The sequence below is a fragment of the Mustela putorius genome, unplaced genomic scaffold (genome assembly GCF_011764305.1).
Source record: "Mustela putorius furo isolate JIRA1106 unplaced genomic scaffold, ASM1176430v1.1 tig00000589_pilon_pilon_pilon, whole genome shotgun sequence".
NCBI lineage: Eukaryota > Metazoa > Chordata > Mammalia > Carnivora > Mustelidae > Mustela > Mustela putorius.
Genome location: NW_025421425.1, coordinates 6,161,988 through 6,179,499, shown reverse-complemented (window position 1 = coordinate 6,179,499; position 17,512 = coordinate 6,161,988). Strand labels below are relative to the sequence as shown.

The window sequence follows — 17,512 nt, the reverse complement described above, 5'->3', positions numbered from 1 at the left end:
TTTTCATTGCAGTAAAATGCGCCCAGTGGAGCACTTAACATCTTTTTTTTTATTTAATTTTTTTTCAGTATTCCATAATTCATTGTTTATGCACCACATCCAAGTGCTCCACGCATACATGTGTGTCCTCCACAATACCCACCACCAGGCTCACCCAGCACCCCCCCAGCCCTCTCCCCTCCAAAACCCTCAGTTGGTTTTTCCATGTCCGCAGTCTCTCGTGGTTTGTCTCCCCCTCCCGTTTCCCCCAGCTCTCTTCTCCTCTCTGGAACACTTAGCATCCTAACCATTGTTAAAGAGCAACATTGTTAGAAGGGGGAAAAAAGCAACATTGTAAAGGTTTTCAAGTTCTAAGTGTTAAAGTACATTACATTCATACATACATTGCATACGGAAGGTCAGTACATTCTCACGGCTGTGCCCCAGCCACCACCGAGGTCCAGCCGCAGAGCTCTGCATCTTGCAAAGCTCAAACTCTCCACCCACCAAACAGCTCCCCGGGCTCCCTGCCCCCAGCCCTGAGCACGTTTCAGTTTGACTGTGAACAGCCAACGGAAAATTAAGGCTAAGCAGAAGCTTGGGTTGGAACTTTCTAAATACTCTTCCAATCGGGCAAGAATGGGAAAGAATGAAAAATTCTGCAGCTAACAGGAACGCCCTCTGCAGACTTGGTGCATGGCGCCCCCTGCTGTAGGAAGTGCGTCATTTCCGAGTTGCTCGGAGCTGGGGCTTTGCTCTGGGCGAAGGGTACTGAGTGTCCTGATGGGGTGTCCTAATGGGGCAGTTTCAGTCCATCGAAATAATGGCAGGGATGATTCCGTTTTCATATCCTTGTAAAAAGCTGACTTTAAAATGTACATCCAAGAACATGAACTTTTTACCACGGCTGTGCTTTCACACGGGCAGGGTGGTGGGGGTTGTGCGCACGCTGGGGTTGTGCATCGACTCCCTTAGGAATGTGTGCTGGGGAAGATGTGTAACAAGTGTGACTGTCCTCAAGACACACTGAGACTATCAGGGACGCCACAGACACTCTGTGACGCGCTTTTCCATGTTCTGCGTCTCTGTGACAGCTGCGGTCTACCCCATCTCGTTCCCCTACTGCTGTCCGCCTGCCTGACCTGACAGACGCCGGGCCTGCGCCTCCCCGCTGGCTAGTGATGTCATACTCGTGACCCTTCCTCTCCAGGTTTTCCCTGCCTGTGACTTTTTATTCTGCGAAAGTGTCCTCTCCCTCTGCGTTGTCCCCTGCTGTCCCTTCTCTGTCAGGGTGGATCAGCGCTCCCCTAGAGTGCCAGCCCGCAGGTCGGCAGCTATGCCCTCTGGCTGTTGCCCCAGGCTTGCCCCCCCTTCCCACCCTGTCACCCTCTTCAATGCCGATGTCCTGAAATGGGGCTCGTTGGCTATTTTCACCCATTGTGTCTGCTTTAGTTATTCTTGCTCTAGTAAGATGGCATTTTTTTTTTCTTCAAAACTGGGATTCACGCTGGTTTCAAGAGGCATCCTGAAAACATGCTGGGTCATGAGCTCACTATTTGCACTGGGGAAACTCTTCCAAAGGACCACGTCTAGCTCAGGTGGCAGCCAGCAAAAGGGAGGGAGAAACTGGACTAGACAGGCCAGAAGGGCACCCGCAGTGGCCCCGGGCTCCAGGCTGACGTGAAACACAGCTCATTCGCATCCCGCCATATCCCTCCCTCTTCCGGCCTCACCTCTGTCCCCAGCACTTCCCTTTAATACTAACCGCAAATTCCTCCGAACCGACCCTTCCTCTTCTCTCCGCCAACTCCCTGTACTGTAACTACAGTTACGGTAACACCCACCCCCCACTATGACGGGGCTCCCTGCTTCTGCCTGTGCCCCCCCCCCACTGTCAGTCCTCACACAACACCAGAGAGCAGCGGGCCTGTCAGCACAATATGCTAACCATGGCACCCCCATTCTCCACCCCCTTTCCCCCCTGCCTGGCCCAGAACCATGACCATGACCTACAAAACCCTCGCTGAACTCCCCACCCCAACCCATCCTTGCCATAGGCATATGGCCATCACAATTTGATCTTAAGAATCAAAAGGCCAAATGATGTTCCTCAGGCCTTCATCAGCTCTCCCTGAAGACTCAGGCAAGACAGGCATGGGCTACCCAATAGGGTCCTGCTTTTTCTGATGGCGCCCCTCCCCCCGCAAGCAAATCAAATCCGCGTGCCTTCCGAATGTCATGACATGGGACACAGCTCCCCGGGACACTGGTTATGGAAATCGAGTAGTCATGGGGCAGCTGGGGGGCTCAGTCGGTTGGGCATCTGGTTTCAGCTCAGGTCATGATCCTAGGGTCCTGGGATCGAACCTTGCATCGGGCTCTCTGGTTGGCGGGGAGCCTGCTTCCCCCTCCCCCTCTGCTGCTCCCCCTGCTTGTGCTCTCTCATTCTCTCTGTCAGGTAAATAGTTAAAATCTTACCCAAAAAAGAGAGAGAGAGAGAAAGGAAGGAAGGAAAGAAAGAAAGAAAGAAAGAAAGAAAGAAAATTGAACTGGCAGCCACCTTGTAAAAGCTGCCCCCCCCCCACGTCCAAATCAGGATTTCTCACACCCATGCCATTAGCACATATCGACTTGATCTGGGAAGCAGATACAGGGGTCCTTTTTATGCTAAAATGTTTTTCTGACAAAGGAAGAAGATTGCATGTGCTTTGTGGAAAACAGGAAAGTACAAAGGAAAATAAAATCGATCCTAATCTCACCGCCTACAGTTGACTCCACCATTGACATTTCCTTGTGTCCCAGGAAAGCTTTTATGATAACGGCGGCTAAGACTGATTGATCCCGTGGACTCCGCCAGGTGCCGAGAGGGCCCTGAAGGCACAGGGCAGGCTCCTCCGTGTGGGGCCACGGACATTCTGGTGGTCTGGTCGCCTGCACTGGGGGAATGAGCCGGCACCAGCATGGAAATGCACACAGTTGCCAAGCCCTTGGTCCGGAGCCAAGCTCCTAACCACCTCTGTGGACACGGTGTGGTTGCTGGTTAACCACCGGCTTACCCAGTGGAGACTTAAGTCCAATTAAAAGGATATTGAAATTTCTTTCTAAGTAAAATCTCCAAATAAGAATGATGCCCAGGGCTGACCACGTTAACTCAAAACAGCTGCGTGCGTCTCCCTTTTTCTAGCTGCGGGGATCAGAATCTCCGACTTGCTACTCCTCCTGAGCATTTGGGGTCACGAAGATGGCTTTGTGTGTTCCTCAAAGGCACGGTCAACAGCTTCTGGAAATGAAGTCAAACCCAGAGCTCTTGGCCTGGTTCTTTGCGGAATGGGTCCCTCTCGGGACGTGCGGACACTGCTGTGCCACGGTGGCTGGGTTTAGAGGCTCTCTGCGTTCAGACCCTGACAGAAGCAACTGGCTTCTTCAAATCGCATTCCCAAATCCTTGTTCCAGGGCAGGGCAGGGACTGACTCTGCGGGTGAGGAAGCATGGCTTGGAGAGAATGCCTTTTCTGTGGTTCTGGTCACACTGACTCAGACTGTAGGGTCTTAGACCCAAGAGGGAAATTTCTGTAAGGCTTAGGGCTTCCTTCGCCCTCTGAGCATGCTGTAATTCCCGTTTGAGGATTCTAATACACGGCGGAACTTGGTCATAGTTTAGATCATCGTTATACAAATCTGGAAGCGAAAGGTTAAATATTGCCCCCATCACAGAACAACTACATCCAGGGGAGGCCAGCCTAACAGATCACCCCTCTGGGGGCACACCGTCATTCAAACCCTGACCGTGGTATCTACACCAGCCGGGAGCTTCCTGTCCTGATTGTGAACGGGAGGGCTGTGGCCCGGTGGTGGTTAGTTTCTAAAGAGGCTAATACAATGAAAGGGAAGGAAAAGCAGGAGATGGGCGATCGTCAAGGTAGAAGGCTCTGTCTGGAGAGGTCCATGCTCTGCTAGAGAAGAGTATATCTCGAAACGTAACTAAGTATTTCCAAGTTCAAAATAGAAATGTCAGAATCAGTGGCCTGGTCCTCAGAAAAAGAGTTACAGTCTGTCAAATAAAAGAGGAATGTGTCACGGATCTTCTATTTCAATAACCTTTTAGCATTATTTTAGGTTTACAGAAAGTGGCGGAGGCAGCTCAGAGAGCTCCCTCACTCCATCTTGCTCCCCGCGGGCCCGTGCGAGGCTCCGAGAGGCCAACCCCACCATGAAGTGAACTCCAGGGCTCGTTCCGATTTCACCAGCTTTTTCCTCGTGTCCTTCCTGTGTTCTAAGGCCCCTGCAGCGTGACCATAGTCCAGGGAGCCTTCCCGTCCGTGAGCCTCCTCGGGTCTCTGAGAGTTTCTCAAACCGATTTTCGGTGGCCTTGAGAGTCTGAGGAATACTCGTTAGGGCTTCGGTTTGGGTGCGTCTGCGGTTTTTCTCTGTTGGACCAGGCTTACGGGTCTGGATGGAGGAAGCCGACCAGTGAAGAGCCGTTCCCCCATCTTACCGAGAATGTGTGCGATCAGCATGACTTCCTCGCTGCTGACCTCGGCCTGATGGCCTGGCCGAGACCGCGTTCACCGCTTCCCCACTGGAAGGCGCTGTCTCTCGGAGGCAGTGGCTGTGGTCAGCCCACGTTTCGGGAAGGGGAGGTATGCACCACCCCCTTGAGGCCTCGTCCAAAATATAAATCATGTGGCAGTCTGTGTGGGAGCTTTGTCCCTACTTGTTTAAATCAGCACGGATCCATGGGTGGCTGTTGTATACTGTGGGTCATAATTCAACACTGTATTATTCTGGTGTTACTGTTCCAGCTCCAGCTATCGGGAGCTCCTGTGTCCTTTGACACGCTACTCCAGGCAGATCATCTCGTATATTTCCTGCCCTCATCTTCGAAAAAGCCACTTTTCTAAGAAGCCCTGGTTCCTTTTATTGGAGAATAAATAGAAAAACCCAGACCTGGGCACTGAGTGGGTTGTTCCATTTTGCTGGCTACTTCCTAATGAGATAATATTGACAGCAAGCTCTGCAGGGGGGAAAAAAGCCAACCACACACCTGCTCCAAGGAGAATAAATTCTGTTCATTGTCCATAGTTTATTAGGTTTGTGTTCTGGTTTGGAAAAGTCAATGTCATTAGGCTCTGCAAATATTTGAGGAACACGGCATGTCATGGTCAACTGGGAAGGCTTGTTCCCAGGGAAGCCACCTCTGGGCAACTCATTAGAATGACACTTTTCCTGAAACGTTCTTTGTTAACTTCTGAAGCTTCTTGTTTTCGGAAACAGGCTGGTCAGAGGTGATCTGGTTGTTATTCTAAGAGGAAAATGACAGGCAGATCGCTATTGATGGCCGCTTTTAACCAATGCCACGCCTACTTCTAAGTCGCACGTATTCCGGCGATGCAGGGAATAGTGACTTTCTCAGGAGCTTGCTGGAAGGCAGCTGGAAGCACAGCAAAGGCAAAGGGACTGTGTTTAGAAATTTGGGGGGGAAGGGCACCTGGTGGCTCAGATGGTTGGGCGTCTGCCTTCGGCTGAAGTCATGACCTCTGGTCCTGGGATCGAGCCCCATGTCAGGTTCCTGGCTCGCTGGAGAGTCTGTCTCCCTCTCCCTCTGCCTCTACCCCTGCTTAGGCTCCCTCTGTCTCTCTCTCAAATGAATGTACAAAAAAATCTTAAAAAAAAAAAAAGAAGAAGAAGAAGAAATTTGGGGGAGAAAAGAAAGGTAGCATCGAGACAGGCAGTTTTCCTTCTCTTTGAATCGTTACCTGGGATTGCTAAAGCCCCAGACCAGACTGATGGCTTCCAGCTTCCTTGTTCTAGAAGAGCCAGTCTAGGCTCTCGTGTATGTGACTGAAAGCTCCAGAGAGGCACCTTGGCAGCATGTGGCCTTAATGGGGACCTTTAAGGGGTCCTTGGCACGGATGGAGACCAGATGGAGACCGGAGTCGCTCCGTGGGTCCAAGTCAAAATCGTGGATTTTGGAAGTGAAATATCCAGCCGCTCTCCCAGAGGATCTATTAGCGACCCACTAAACCTTACCGTCTGGTTTGCAAGGGACCAGCACGGTGACCCTGTCCAGGCTGAGATGAGTATAAACGTGTCGGATGACAGGGACCCGCTGGCTGTTGCTGTGTCCTCAGATTGTACTCCCTCCTTCAACAGTTTACTGATAATCTCATCAAAGGCAGTGAAATCTTCCAGACAAACATTATCCGTGTGGAGAAGCAGGGGAGGGTTTACCTGCCTTGGCCGCAGACGCTACCTTGTCCCACCGTCTCGGACATGTGGTCACACCCGCCTTTTTCCTGGGTTTGTTGAAACCTAGCAGCGACTTTATGGTGACTTACAAAACACAGAGAGATTGCAACGTGCAGCATTATCTCACAGAAAACCGCAGGCTAGAGTAGAAATACAGCATGCCAGCAATTCTCCTGGAAGCCTACGTTTTTAGGAGAATATGCCCGAGGTATCTCCCCCCAACCAGGAAAACCCAGGATGACTTGCCCTCCCCAGCTCCTAAGGCACAAAGCAAGTCCAGACTTGAGGTGATGCTCACTTTTCTTAATCTTTACGGCTTTGCTGCAATGGAAAATATTTGGAAGGACAGATGATCCGTCTCTTCATCAGGGAAATGAATGGTGTCCCAGCCCTGTGCTCAGTGTCATTTTGAAGTTATAATTGCATGAAATTGCCTCCCTCTCTCCACCTGCCCCCTCCCCGAGCTATAGGCGTGCATCTCAGCATTTCAGGCTGGCAGCTTTGCCGTGGGAAAAGATGACAAGGCCACTTGTCCGGGACTCTAGGTAATAAATTCTCGGAGCTCTGGGTTGCTGGACGTAAGGAAGTACTTTTCCCTTCGTGTCAAAAACGGGGTGTGAGAATTGGCATTAGGCAGGAGGGTTGAATGATTGTACAACTGTCACTTTTGAAAAGCAATGGAATATTCTTTCCAGATGCTGAAGAATGCACTAATAGAATAAAATGTCCATTACATTTATAAGGTGCACATATTTATAATAGATCTTCCAAGGTATTTGAGAAAATACTTCAGGACAACATAGGTAATGAGACCAGCCTAATTCCATGAAACTTAATTTGCCCAAAGACTAAAGGAGAGGGTATTCTGAAATGTCAGTGTTCTGTTTTTATGATTGTGATTCATTTGAACGTATTCACTTTCATTTTAAAGAGAGTCACTTGCTCCTGAAGAAAGGGAGAGAAAATATTTGGTGAACTTGGCAGGTGGTTAGCATTCTCTCCCAAAGTTCTGTTATTACAAGTTTTAATTCCGGGATTGTCAATCATGCACACACGAAGGTTCAAAAGTCAGTTCTCTGAGGATTGTTACCAACAGCCTTTCCCCTGGCCTGAGCACTCCCTCTTGTACTGCCAAAGCTTCCTGCCGCCCCCCAGCTCTTTCGATGAGTTCTAACTGTAGCAAACTCTAGACAGCCGAGCTCTGATTCCCTACTTTTCTAAAAAAAAAAATTGTAGTTTTTCCTGGACTTTCACCATTTTCCTCACTGGGTCTCCTCCTCCGGCCAGTGCAAATCTGCTGACCTCTGGGCCTGTTCTCGGCCCTTCTGAGGTCTTCCCTGACCCCATCCCAGGGATTCCCCAGGACTTTTTCTGGAGATCAATCCTGTATCTTTTTCTTCATCCATGACTCCCCCCTTGCTCTGGCAGCGGATACCCCTGTGGCTTCTTGAAAAAATGTTGTGTGGGAAGGAAATTCTTTGAGGCCTTGAACATGTGGAGATGTCTTTCTTCCAACATGATTGATTGATTCTGAGTTCTAGGATAGAAACGTTTCCCCCCCGAACTTACTGCTCCGTGTCTTCTCTCAGTGTGAGCTTTCTAGCTCCTCTGGGAGCTCCTAGAATCTTCCTGTCTCTGCCTCCAGCATTGCGTGTGCTCTACTGGGGGGTCTTCATTCATCCATGATGCTGTGTCCACTGATGGACCCCACGAAGGTCTTCAGAGTTGTGTGGTTCAGCTCTCGGATTTTCACTGTTCTTTCTGGAACGTGTATGATTTGAATGTTGGGGCTCCGCGATGGGTTTTTGATTTATATTCTTCAAGCCCATTCTGCTGTTCTTCCCGTATCTTTGTCCAGCTCCATCTTTGTTGTAGATTTCTTCAACTTTATCTTACTGTCATTTTGTGAATTTTCTTATTTCTGATTTAATCTTTCTAATTGTCAGAAGTACTTTCTTGATCTTTAAATGTCTTTTTTAAATAACATTTCCATTTGGGCCTCACATCACGGGTGCAGGATCTTCTATCACTCTGAGAATATCAGTGGGGGAGACTTTCCTCTCTCTCCCCCTTCCTGTGTGTGTGTGTGTGTGAGAGAGAGAGAGAGAGAGAGAGAGAGCATGCGAACGCGTGGGTGTGTCCATCTCTCTGCCTCTCTGCTTTCTCTCTGTTTCCCCCCAGTTTTTTCCCCCCGTTTGAGCCTCTTCAGCTTAGAGAGCTTCCGTGAAGCCCGGTGATCCCTGCTTATCTCCTCACTGGTGGGGGCATCAGAAGCCGACCCGCAGCCATGCACATGTGGAGGTCGCCGATCCCCCGTGTGGGCCTCGTGGTGGCCAGTCCGGCACGGGAGGGGGTGCTGCCTCACCAGCATCCTCCAGCCTCCAGAATCCTGGATCTTCTCCCCGGGAGGGATGCAGCTGGTTTCCTGCGTTCCGGGAGCTGATCAGAGGAAAAGACAGGACCTTTGACGTCATCCTTCCCTTAATTCCCTGTTTCTGGGCAGCAACTGTCCTACACCAGAGAGATGACATTCCAGGGCCCTCCCAAGGTCAGGGCCACACTCACCAGCTGTGCAGACGCAACTGTGCCCAAGCTGCTCACTAACTAGACTTTCCACCAGCCTGCTATTGGCCCCGCCCTCACATCACTTCCAGAAGGGCCTCTTGCCAACATTTCCTGACAGGGGGAGGCTGGAAGGGCTGGAGACAACTCAGTCCCCACCCCTACCCCCTGCCGTTTTGTGGGGGAGGGGTTCTGTGAAATCCGTGCACTCCTTGCCTGCCTGCTCTCCAAAGGTGCACATTCTGTGGCTGCTGCCTCTCATTCTCTAAACCAGACCTTGAAAAGATCCCAAACCCATCATCAGTGTTAGTCTCACTGTTTCCTTTTCCATTAGATGCGCTGATTCGGGGTGGCCCTGCGCATGCAGATGTGGGTGCCAGATGCTTTCGGGTCACTTCTCAGTCTTGGGAGAAAGCCATAAAAATCCCATGACACAGCACGCTCACCCTGGCTTCATCGGGCCGCTTAGCGATCTAGTTACGCCTTCAGTGAGAGCAGCTGGTCTCCCTCACTAGCCCGCCACCCACCCGCTACAGGGGTCCCTCCAGGGGTCCCTTGGGGGCACCTGTGCCAAATGGGCGGGGCTAGTGTCGAAGGTGAGAACAAGGCAGGAGGGCGGCCGCTGGAGGACTGATGGGCTGGCCCCTCCAACTCCGCGGGGTCACGAGACACCGGCTTCGACGTGGGTTCACTCATGGACGCTCCTACTGATGACCTCGCTGCCTGTCCTTTCTGCCCCCAGCTCTGTTTCGTGATGTTCTGGACGCCCAACGTTTCTGAGAAGATTCTGATCGACATCATCGGCGTGGACTTCGCCTTTGCAGAGCTCTGCGTCGTTCCCCTGCGCATCTTCTCCTTCTTCCCGGTTCCCGGTAAGCACAGACAGAAGGAAAGGAAAATTCCTAACCGTGTGCCCGATGAGGTCTTCTTTCTTTGGGAATGTTTGCGATGATGTCCCAAACCGAAACGGTAAAAGGTCACAGTGGATCGCAAAGGGGCAAACGTGTCCTCCAGCGGGCTGGAGGTCGAGAAGCACATCGGACAGACATGATTTGTTCCTTCAAGGACAAGGTCGCAGACATGGTAAAAAGAAAGCACACCCAAAGGGACAGCGTGAGTTTAGGGGGGCCGTGGAACTGTTCCGTGCCCTGGTCGTGGCGATGGCTACACAGATCTGTGCGTGTGTTAAAATTCTTAGATCTGTATGCTCCAAAGTCAGTTTTATAATATGCTATTTAAAAAATAACATAAACAAAAAGGCAGAAAGGCTGCTAAAACCTGCAGATATACAAAGAACACTGCTGGACTTAAGGCTCTGGAGGCCAGGCTGAGGCCAGACGGCATATGGCCAGAGAGAAAAATGTCCGTAGTCAAAAATAAGCCAGGCTGAAAATTCCCAGGCTGATTCTGTAGGAGGCGGTTTACTATACAGGGGTGAGGCTGTTCCTTATTAAATGAGAAAAGCAGGCTGCAGAATTGTTGATTAGCATGCTGCTTTTTCTGTAACAATCATACCACACATGCTTGTCCATGTGTGTGTCAAGTCCATGGTAAGTGCTTGGGTGTCCGCTTACTGTTCCTGGAAGCAGTTCACCAAACTGGTACCCGTGATTTCCTCTGGAAAGCAGGACCAGGGGCTGGGGAGTCAGGCCTGGGAGAAAGACCTCTGTATTACATTCCCTCCCTTTTCAGTTCTATACCAAGTGCATGTCATTATTTATTCCAAAAACGTATTGCCCAGGGGTGCCTGGCTGGCTCAGACAGAAGAACTTGCCATTCTTGATCTCAGGGTTGTGAGTTCGAGTCCCATGGTGGATGTAGAGATGACTTAAAATCTTAAAAAAAAATTAATGTCCAAATAATCCACTAAACCATTCAGCTGAGAAGGCAGAAGGGACAAAGCCACAGTTAAGAAATGGGCCGCAGATAAAATCTTTAAAAAAAGAAAGAAAGAAAGGAAGAAAGAAAGAAAGAAAGAAAGAAATGGGCCGCAGAGCTAGAGGAGGCCAGGGCCACTGTGCCATCCCTGCACTGGGTCAGAGCCCACCCCTCCCCTGCTCTTGGACGCGAGCCTTTCTGGAGGCTGGGCTCTCAGGTGTCACCTTCCCAGCTGTGGAAGAAACGGAGGTGTGGAAGATTGTGGCCACGGGGTGGTGTCTGGTCTTTGTCAAGGGGACACCAGGCAAGCCACTCCGTGGAGGGTGACCCCCCCGGAGCAAGGCTGCCCCCTGCTGGCGATGAAGGCATGCGCTGCTCCTTCCCCGCATTCAGTTGGTTGGGGGATGGGGGTCCCAGACAAATCCTCCTGGGACTGGACTGGTTTTTAGTCTCTGGACTCCCTTCTGTCTCTGTCACACGGAGGGCGCCGGGCCAGCCGTCACGTCCCACCTGTCTGCAGCCGGCAGGGTTCAGGCCAAGCGGGGGAGCCTTCCAGCGGGGGCCCCACCCTCTGCCTCGCCCAAGCCCAAGTGTGTGTCTGCGCCTCATAAACACAAGGCTTCCACCCGGGCCGGCAGGGCCTCGCAGAGACGGAAGACAAGAGTGTCTTCCTCCGAATGTCCCCTGGGCGTGCATTTTTACCCCGGGACTCTGCCTGGCTTTGCTACCCTGGGAGGACTAAGCCACAGCTTCCAACAGCCCCTGCGGTGGTTGCAGATCAGGTCTGATCATCCAGGCACTTCCTCCTGACAGGCGTGTCTGCGCCCAGAGCCCTCGTCCGTGCCGGGGCCGGGCACCCCGTTCTGCCCCCACACTTCCCGGGGTGGACAGGCAGCCTGTAGGGAATGCCGGGCGAGGCCCCTGTGAGTAGTGACAGAGGCGGGGCGGCCGTTGGGGAAGGAGCGGAGATGAGCAGGGTGCCAGCGGTCGGGCTGCCTGGGAAGGAGCTAGGGAAGCCCCATCGTTCCCTCTCCCCGCTCTAGTCTCCACGTCCCCCCACCCCCAGGAGGACGGGCCTTCTGGTCCCGCTTCCCTCCTCACCCACAGTCCAGCTGGACCTCCGGCAAAGTGTGGCTTTTCTCTGTGTTTTCTCTTCTGAAGAGGAGAGATCAGAGCTTGAGGCCAGGCTGGGGCGGGGTGGGGGCTGCGGCAGGGGCAGGGAGACCAGGACCGTCCCAGGGCCAGGCGGGGTCCCGTCCCAGAGCCAGGCGGGGTCCCGCCCAAGACGGACGGCAGGCACCGTGGAGAAGGGCAGCTGCCGGCAGCCGTCTGTCTGGAAGCTAAGGGCTGCAGTGAGGTGGGAGCCCACAGGGACGGGGCTGCCACGGGCCCGGGAGCAGGGGCAGGAGCCCTGGCTGGAAGATGCGGTGGCCAGCCCAGCGCTGCAGCAGCAAGGCTGGGTCCGCCTTGCCGGGCCCACGAGCTCGGGTGTGCTGGCGAGGCACGGGGGAGAGCTTGAGGACTCGGAGAAGCAAGGCATGGCTGACCAGACCTCTGGTGTCCCCTCAGTCACTGTGAGGGCGCATCTCACCGGGTGGCTGATGACTCTGAAGAAGACCTTCGTGCTGGCCCCCAGCTCCGTGCTGCGGATCATTGTCCTCATCACCAGCCTCGTGGTCCTGCCTTACCTGGGGTATGTCTTGGGCGGGGGCAGGGGGGGTATGAGGCTGGCGGGGGGAGGGGCGCGGGGCCGAGGGTCCTTCTGCCTCTTCTGACCTTCATGTCCCATCCCCAGGCACACCCAGAATTAGAAATGCATCGTGACACCTTTTCTCTGCCCGGACAGTAGGTGGAGGGTAGCTCAGCAACATTCTAGAAGCGTCCTTTCGGGGTCAAGCCCATACACCCTATTCAGTGAGCACCTGCTACGGGCGGCAGGGGCGGGCAGGGGCAACACAGAGGAGGAAGGACATCGTGACCCCCGCCCTCAGAGCTCCCGCCTCTGTACAGAGACGAGGGCAGGAAGGGCTGTGGGCTCACGAGTGAGAGGGACATGGCCCACAGCCCAGCCAGCAGTGTGGGGCCAAGACCTGGACGGGAAGTGGGGGACAGCTCACCTCGGAGCTCCAGGTCCCCTCCCCATGTGGGGGGGTGTATCAGGTGCAGCCCTTACCCGCAGAGCTGGGGGGCAGTTGGCTCCTCTCTTGTCTGCACCTTTCCTGGGCTTCCGCTGGGTTTCCGCTCTCCCTGTGCCTCGGCACGGCTTTAACAGACCAGTGGCCTTTGTGTTCTCATCCCCAGGGTACACGGAGCCACTCTGGGCGTGGGCTCCCTCCTGGCGGGGTTCGTGGGAGAATCCACCATGGTCGCCATAGCCGCGTGCTACGTCTATCGGAAACAGGTGAGCCTGCCCCAGACCCGCACACCTGTGCTGGCGTGGAGCCTCCCCAGGTGCAGGGGCCCCTGAGTGGCCCCCTGAGGGCCCACGGCAGGAGGCAGCCGCGGCGGGGGGGGGGGGGGGGGCGGGAGCCCACAGTCACAGACACACAGCCCTCCCCAGCTAGACCCACGCTGCTCACCAGAACTCGGGGCCCCTCCTGCGTGTGAGGGACCCTCGTGGCCAGAGTTGCTCAGTCCTAGGTCAGGTTCAATAGCAAGGGGACACCTTAGTGTGCTGTTTGTGGGTTATTCCTTACAACTATTACGTGGATTTTTTCCTGACACCCGCCTTGTCTCAAAAGGCGGCCCAACTGCTCAGGAGAGACGGCGGAGAATGGCTACAGTCCCGCATCCTAGTGTTTCCTCAGGAGAACTACAAACTGTAGAAACTAAGTAATGCTTTGACCATGTGAGAAAATGCTGAAACTGTCCGTCCTCTAAGTCCTTATAAACTCGGACTGATTGCGGAGGGAGGACCGGTCTAGCCGATGTTGGCTGGTCAGGATGCCCTCCCCGACTGCCCCTGCACATCCCTTACCCTCTTCAACCCCAGATCTCCTGGCCCTTCAGGAAGTCTTCTCAGCTCCTCACCGCGCACACGAGCGTGAACACACACACACACACACACACACACCATACTCTGGCACGTAATTCGTTTATCCTGCAGGGCTACCTGGCTGTTTGGGGATACAGTCCTACGGTTATGACTGCTTAGGGAGCAGGAGGGAGAGGATTAGCCAGGGAGTGGCTGGGGGGAGGGTAGGGAAGGGGCCGAGGACAGATCTCCGGGCTCCCCAGTGCGACACCCCAGCCACGGCAGCTGGGTGGCGAGGGCTGAACTTGGCAGAGATTTGGACCCAACCAAGACCAGGGTTTTACCTACAAATGAGATGAAACGAAAGAGGCACAGGGCACAGAAGTGATTATAGCTGCTGAGCATTTCATTCAAGCTGATGAGAAGGGAGAGGAGACAAGCAGGCCCGTGGGCTGTAGGGACAGGGGCCTGGAAGGGGGGGCGGCGGGCAGTGGCAAGAGGTGGAGAACGGTGTCCTTGTAGCTGCCCTGTCAGTGATACAAGGCTGTCGATAATGACAGGGTCTCCAGTGAGCCAAGAATGGCAGGTTGGGTCGGGGGGCGGCGCTGGAGAACCTGATCCCCAAGGAGAAGAGGTCAGGGCACAGAGAGGTATTTACTGCAAGGCAGGCAGAATGGCAGCGCAGTCACCAGGAATTGGGACAGCCAGCCAGCAGAGTGGGAGAGACACACGGACCTGGGGTGGCCTGGGGGGAGAGGCCCAAGCTCATCCCCAGGGAGCACAGTCTGCATGTGGCTCGCCAGGTGCTGCCACCATTGGGGGGGGGGGTGTGCAGAGGCAGGTCCCCATCAGCTGCCTGTGCTCTCTGGGCGTGGGGGAGGCAGCCAGGAACCCCCAAAGTGTCTAGCACAGCGCTGGGCCCCCCGAGTAACCAGACAGAAAGGAATATGCGAATCAGATGCAGCCTCGGGGACGTCACCCCAACCAGAACCGGGACCCAGGTCTGCAGCGAGGCAGCCGCTGCCCGCTCGTGGCTCTGCAGTGACACGTCCCTGTCCCAGCCCCACACTCATGAGTCTTCTTGGGTTTAGAAAAAGAAGATGGAGAACGAGACAGCGGCCGAAGGGGAGGACTCGGCCATGACAGACATCCCGCCGGCAGAGGAGGGGACCGAAGTGGTGGAAATGCGAGAGGAGAACGACTAGGGAGCGAGCGGGACGCGGGGACAGCAGGGCAGCCGAGGGGGCAGCGCAGCGACTTCTCCTCTCCCGGCGTGCTTGCTTGCTTCTGCTGGGGGTTTGGGTTTGGGTCAGGGAAGAGGCCTCGCCATGAAGGTCTCACGGAGACTCGGCGGCATAGGGGGTGCGCCCACTCGGCTGCGGGGACCCGAACAGCGGACTCTGCCATCGCCTCCTGCCCGCGAACAGAACAATGAGTTCACGCCCCGCTTCCCCCGAAATCCCGAAGGCGCCGCTGCCTCTAGAACAGCGTGTCTCCTCCTCCTCCCTCGGACAATCTCCACTCGGAACCAAAGGACTGCGGCTGTGCCAGCGGCGCCCTCGTCCACCCCCGCCCAGGGCCGGCCTGGACCCTGTCCCTCCGCATCTCTCTTCCGAATCCACACGCTACAGCTCGGCTCCCTCTGGCTGGCTTCCTGGGAACACGGCTGTGCGGAGAGACGCGGCCCCGGAGGCCTTCCACCCCGCACGACCTGCGGCCACCAACGGCCCCCGCCCCCATGCAGAGTGTCCGCGACGGGCGGCGGCCGGCCTGGCCGTTCACACTGACCGGTGCCTTTGTGAACGGGCTGCGCGGCCGGACGGACGGACGGCCAGGCCTGCCCTCCCGTGGGAAGGTTCGGGCCGCCAGGGGCGTAGCGGACTGAACGAGAGCATCTCACCGGCATTTTCCTAGGTTTGAGCGAGCTCCCACCTTTCAGGTCCCGCCGTGTACATACATGAGCTAACTTTTTTTAAGTTGTCAGGACTGCGCATCTCCAAACGTCAGCATCCTCAGGCATGACTTTCCCCGAAGGCTTGTTTTTCACTCACCTTTCCTGAAGATGGCGCTAGAGCAAGTGAAACGGAGCGTTCTAACTTCACATTCTTAGTTTTTAAAAAAGTGAACGGAAGCTTTAAGTCATAATCTAGCATTCTAATGCCAGGTTGCTGTATCGTAACTTTCGAAGTAGATTCATTACCTGGTTCCGCTGCTCTTAGTCATAACCACGCGGGACAGGTAATTTCACGCCACACGATAAAGCAAGACATTTTCTAAGCGATAGCTAAGTCACTATGTGATATTCCCTGAAATGACACATTTGAGATCCATTTAGTGCAGTATATTTTTCTAAGTTTTGGAAAGCGGGTTTTTTCTTTAAAAAATTATGGACACAGTTCACTAAATTCTTGATTTAGTCAAAATTCCTAGACGGAAAGAACCTAAACACAAAAATATTTTAAAGATATAAATATATACTGTATATGTTATGTAATTTATTTTAGGCTATAATACATTTCCTATTTTCGCATTTTCAATAAAATGTCTCTAATACAATACGGTGATTGCTTGTGTGCTCCACAGACCTGCAGTTGATACGTATTGTATCGATGAACATTGTATTTTATTTACAGCAGTTTTACAGAGTCTGTCATTTGTATATAAATGTAAGGCTCAATAAATGAGGAGAGAACTATTTTTCATTGTGGGTGGCAGGGGTATAAATAGGTCAGCTGGCATAGACAACAGTGGGAATGGAAATATACACTGGAAGGGGCAGAAAAGAAAAAAAGGAAGAAAAAGGCAAGCCTTTTGTGTTTATTGTTTTCAGTGCTGTGTAATCATATTGTTCCTCATTTAAAAAAAAAAAAAAGAATGTAAGGGCATAAAGTCAGCCATGAACATCACAGGGCTGCATTCACATTTCCGGACATCAAGTGACCTTGGGTGTGTCCACCATGGGGACAGATTTTCATGTGCTTCCTCTGAGAGACTTTTCCTCCATATAGCTGAGTGCTGGGAATTAAGATGGGGAGCTCTCGGCTGGTTTCAGGGGCAGATCTGAGAAGATGGGGAAAAAAATGTCTAATTGTATCAGCTTTTTAAAAGTACATGACTAGAAAATTAAACAGCAGTATTTTTTAACATGTGTGACTATCTCATGCTTGTGGGGCTAGAACGTGAAGATCAAACTGAAAAAGCCATCTCTTCCTAAGTCAGGGAAAGCTCAGCTAGAGAGCCTTCATTACACAACTAGAAGGTGCCGCTAGAACCTCAGAGACACCGTCGGTGATGAACGGGCCATAAATAGGTGGCCACTGTCTCAGAGAACACGGGAAGCCACCCCACACCCGGACCATGGTGACAGACCTCGTGCGGGACGTGTCCAATACCTTCCGCCTTGAAGCACGCCGTCCCTCACACAGTTCCTCCACGTGGGCTAACTTCATTCGTGGCCTACCACGCACGCCTTAGCTTCTAAGGCAGGACACAGTGTTGGCGCCCTCAGATGGGAAAGGCGGTCGGAAGGGGGAGGGGCACACGACACGGCTCCATCCCACTTTTCAGAGTAAGGAGGGCCTCACCTTTGACTTTGCTGGCCAAAAAACCCAGATTTCCCCAACACTGGTTTCTTTTTCCTTGCCAGCGACTTAGCGGACAGGTATAATTAGAAGGGCGTGGTGCCTGGGAAAGTCACAGGTCAAGGACTGTAAAAAGACCAAGCGTGACTTTCTCCGTGTTGGGTGATCCTTGCAGACAAATATAACCTGAAACGACAGGGGCACAAAGTCGTTTTCAAACGCTGAGAAGTGAGTTGGGGCAGCTCGAAGCAGTCTTTCTATACTGAAGGTTTTCCAGGACAGAGGCCTCC

The 17,512-nt window shown here is 53.3% G+C and overlaps 1 protein-coding gene across 1 annotated transcript in view; it reads left to right on the top strand.

Annotated features, from left to right (window-relative positions):
* Positions 1-16,785, top strand: part of ANKH (ANKH inorganic pyrophosphate transport regulator) — a 127,599-nt gene extending 110,814 nt beyond the window's left edge. The window contains exons 9-12 of the mRNA XM_004761211.2: positions 9,532-9,661; positions 12,237-12,360; positions 12,969-13,068; positions 14,733-16,785. Of these exons, the coding sequence (XP_004761268.1) occupies positions 9,532-9,661; positions 12,237-12,360; positions 12,969-13,068; positions 14,733-14,846 (468 nt within the window). The 3' untranslated portion in view covers positions 14,847-16,785. The remainder of the gene's footprint in view (positions 1-9,531; positions 9,662-12,236; positions 12,361-12,968; positions 13,069-14,732) is intronic.
* Positions 16,786-17,512: the final 727 nt, after the last annotated feature.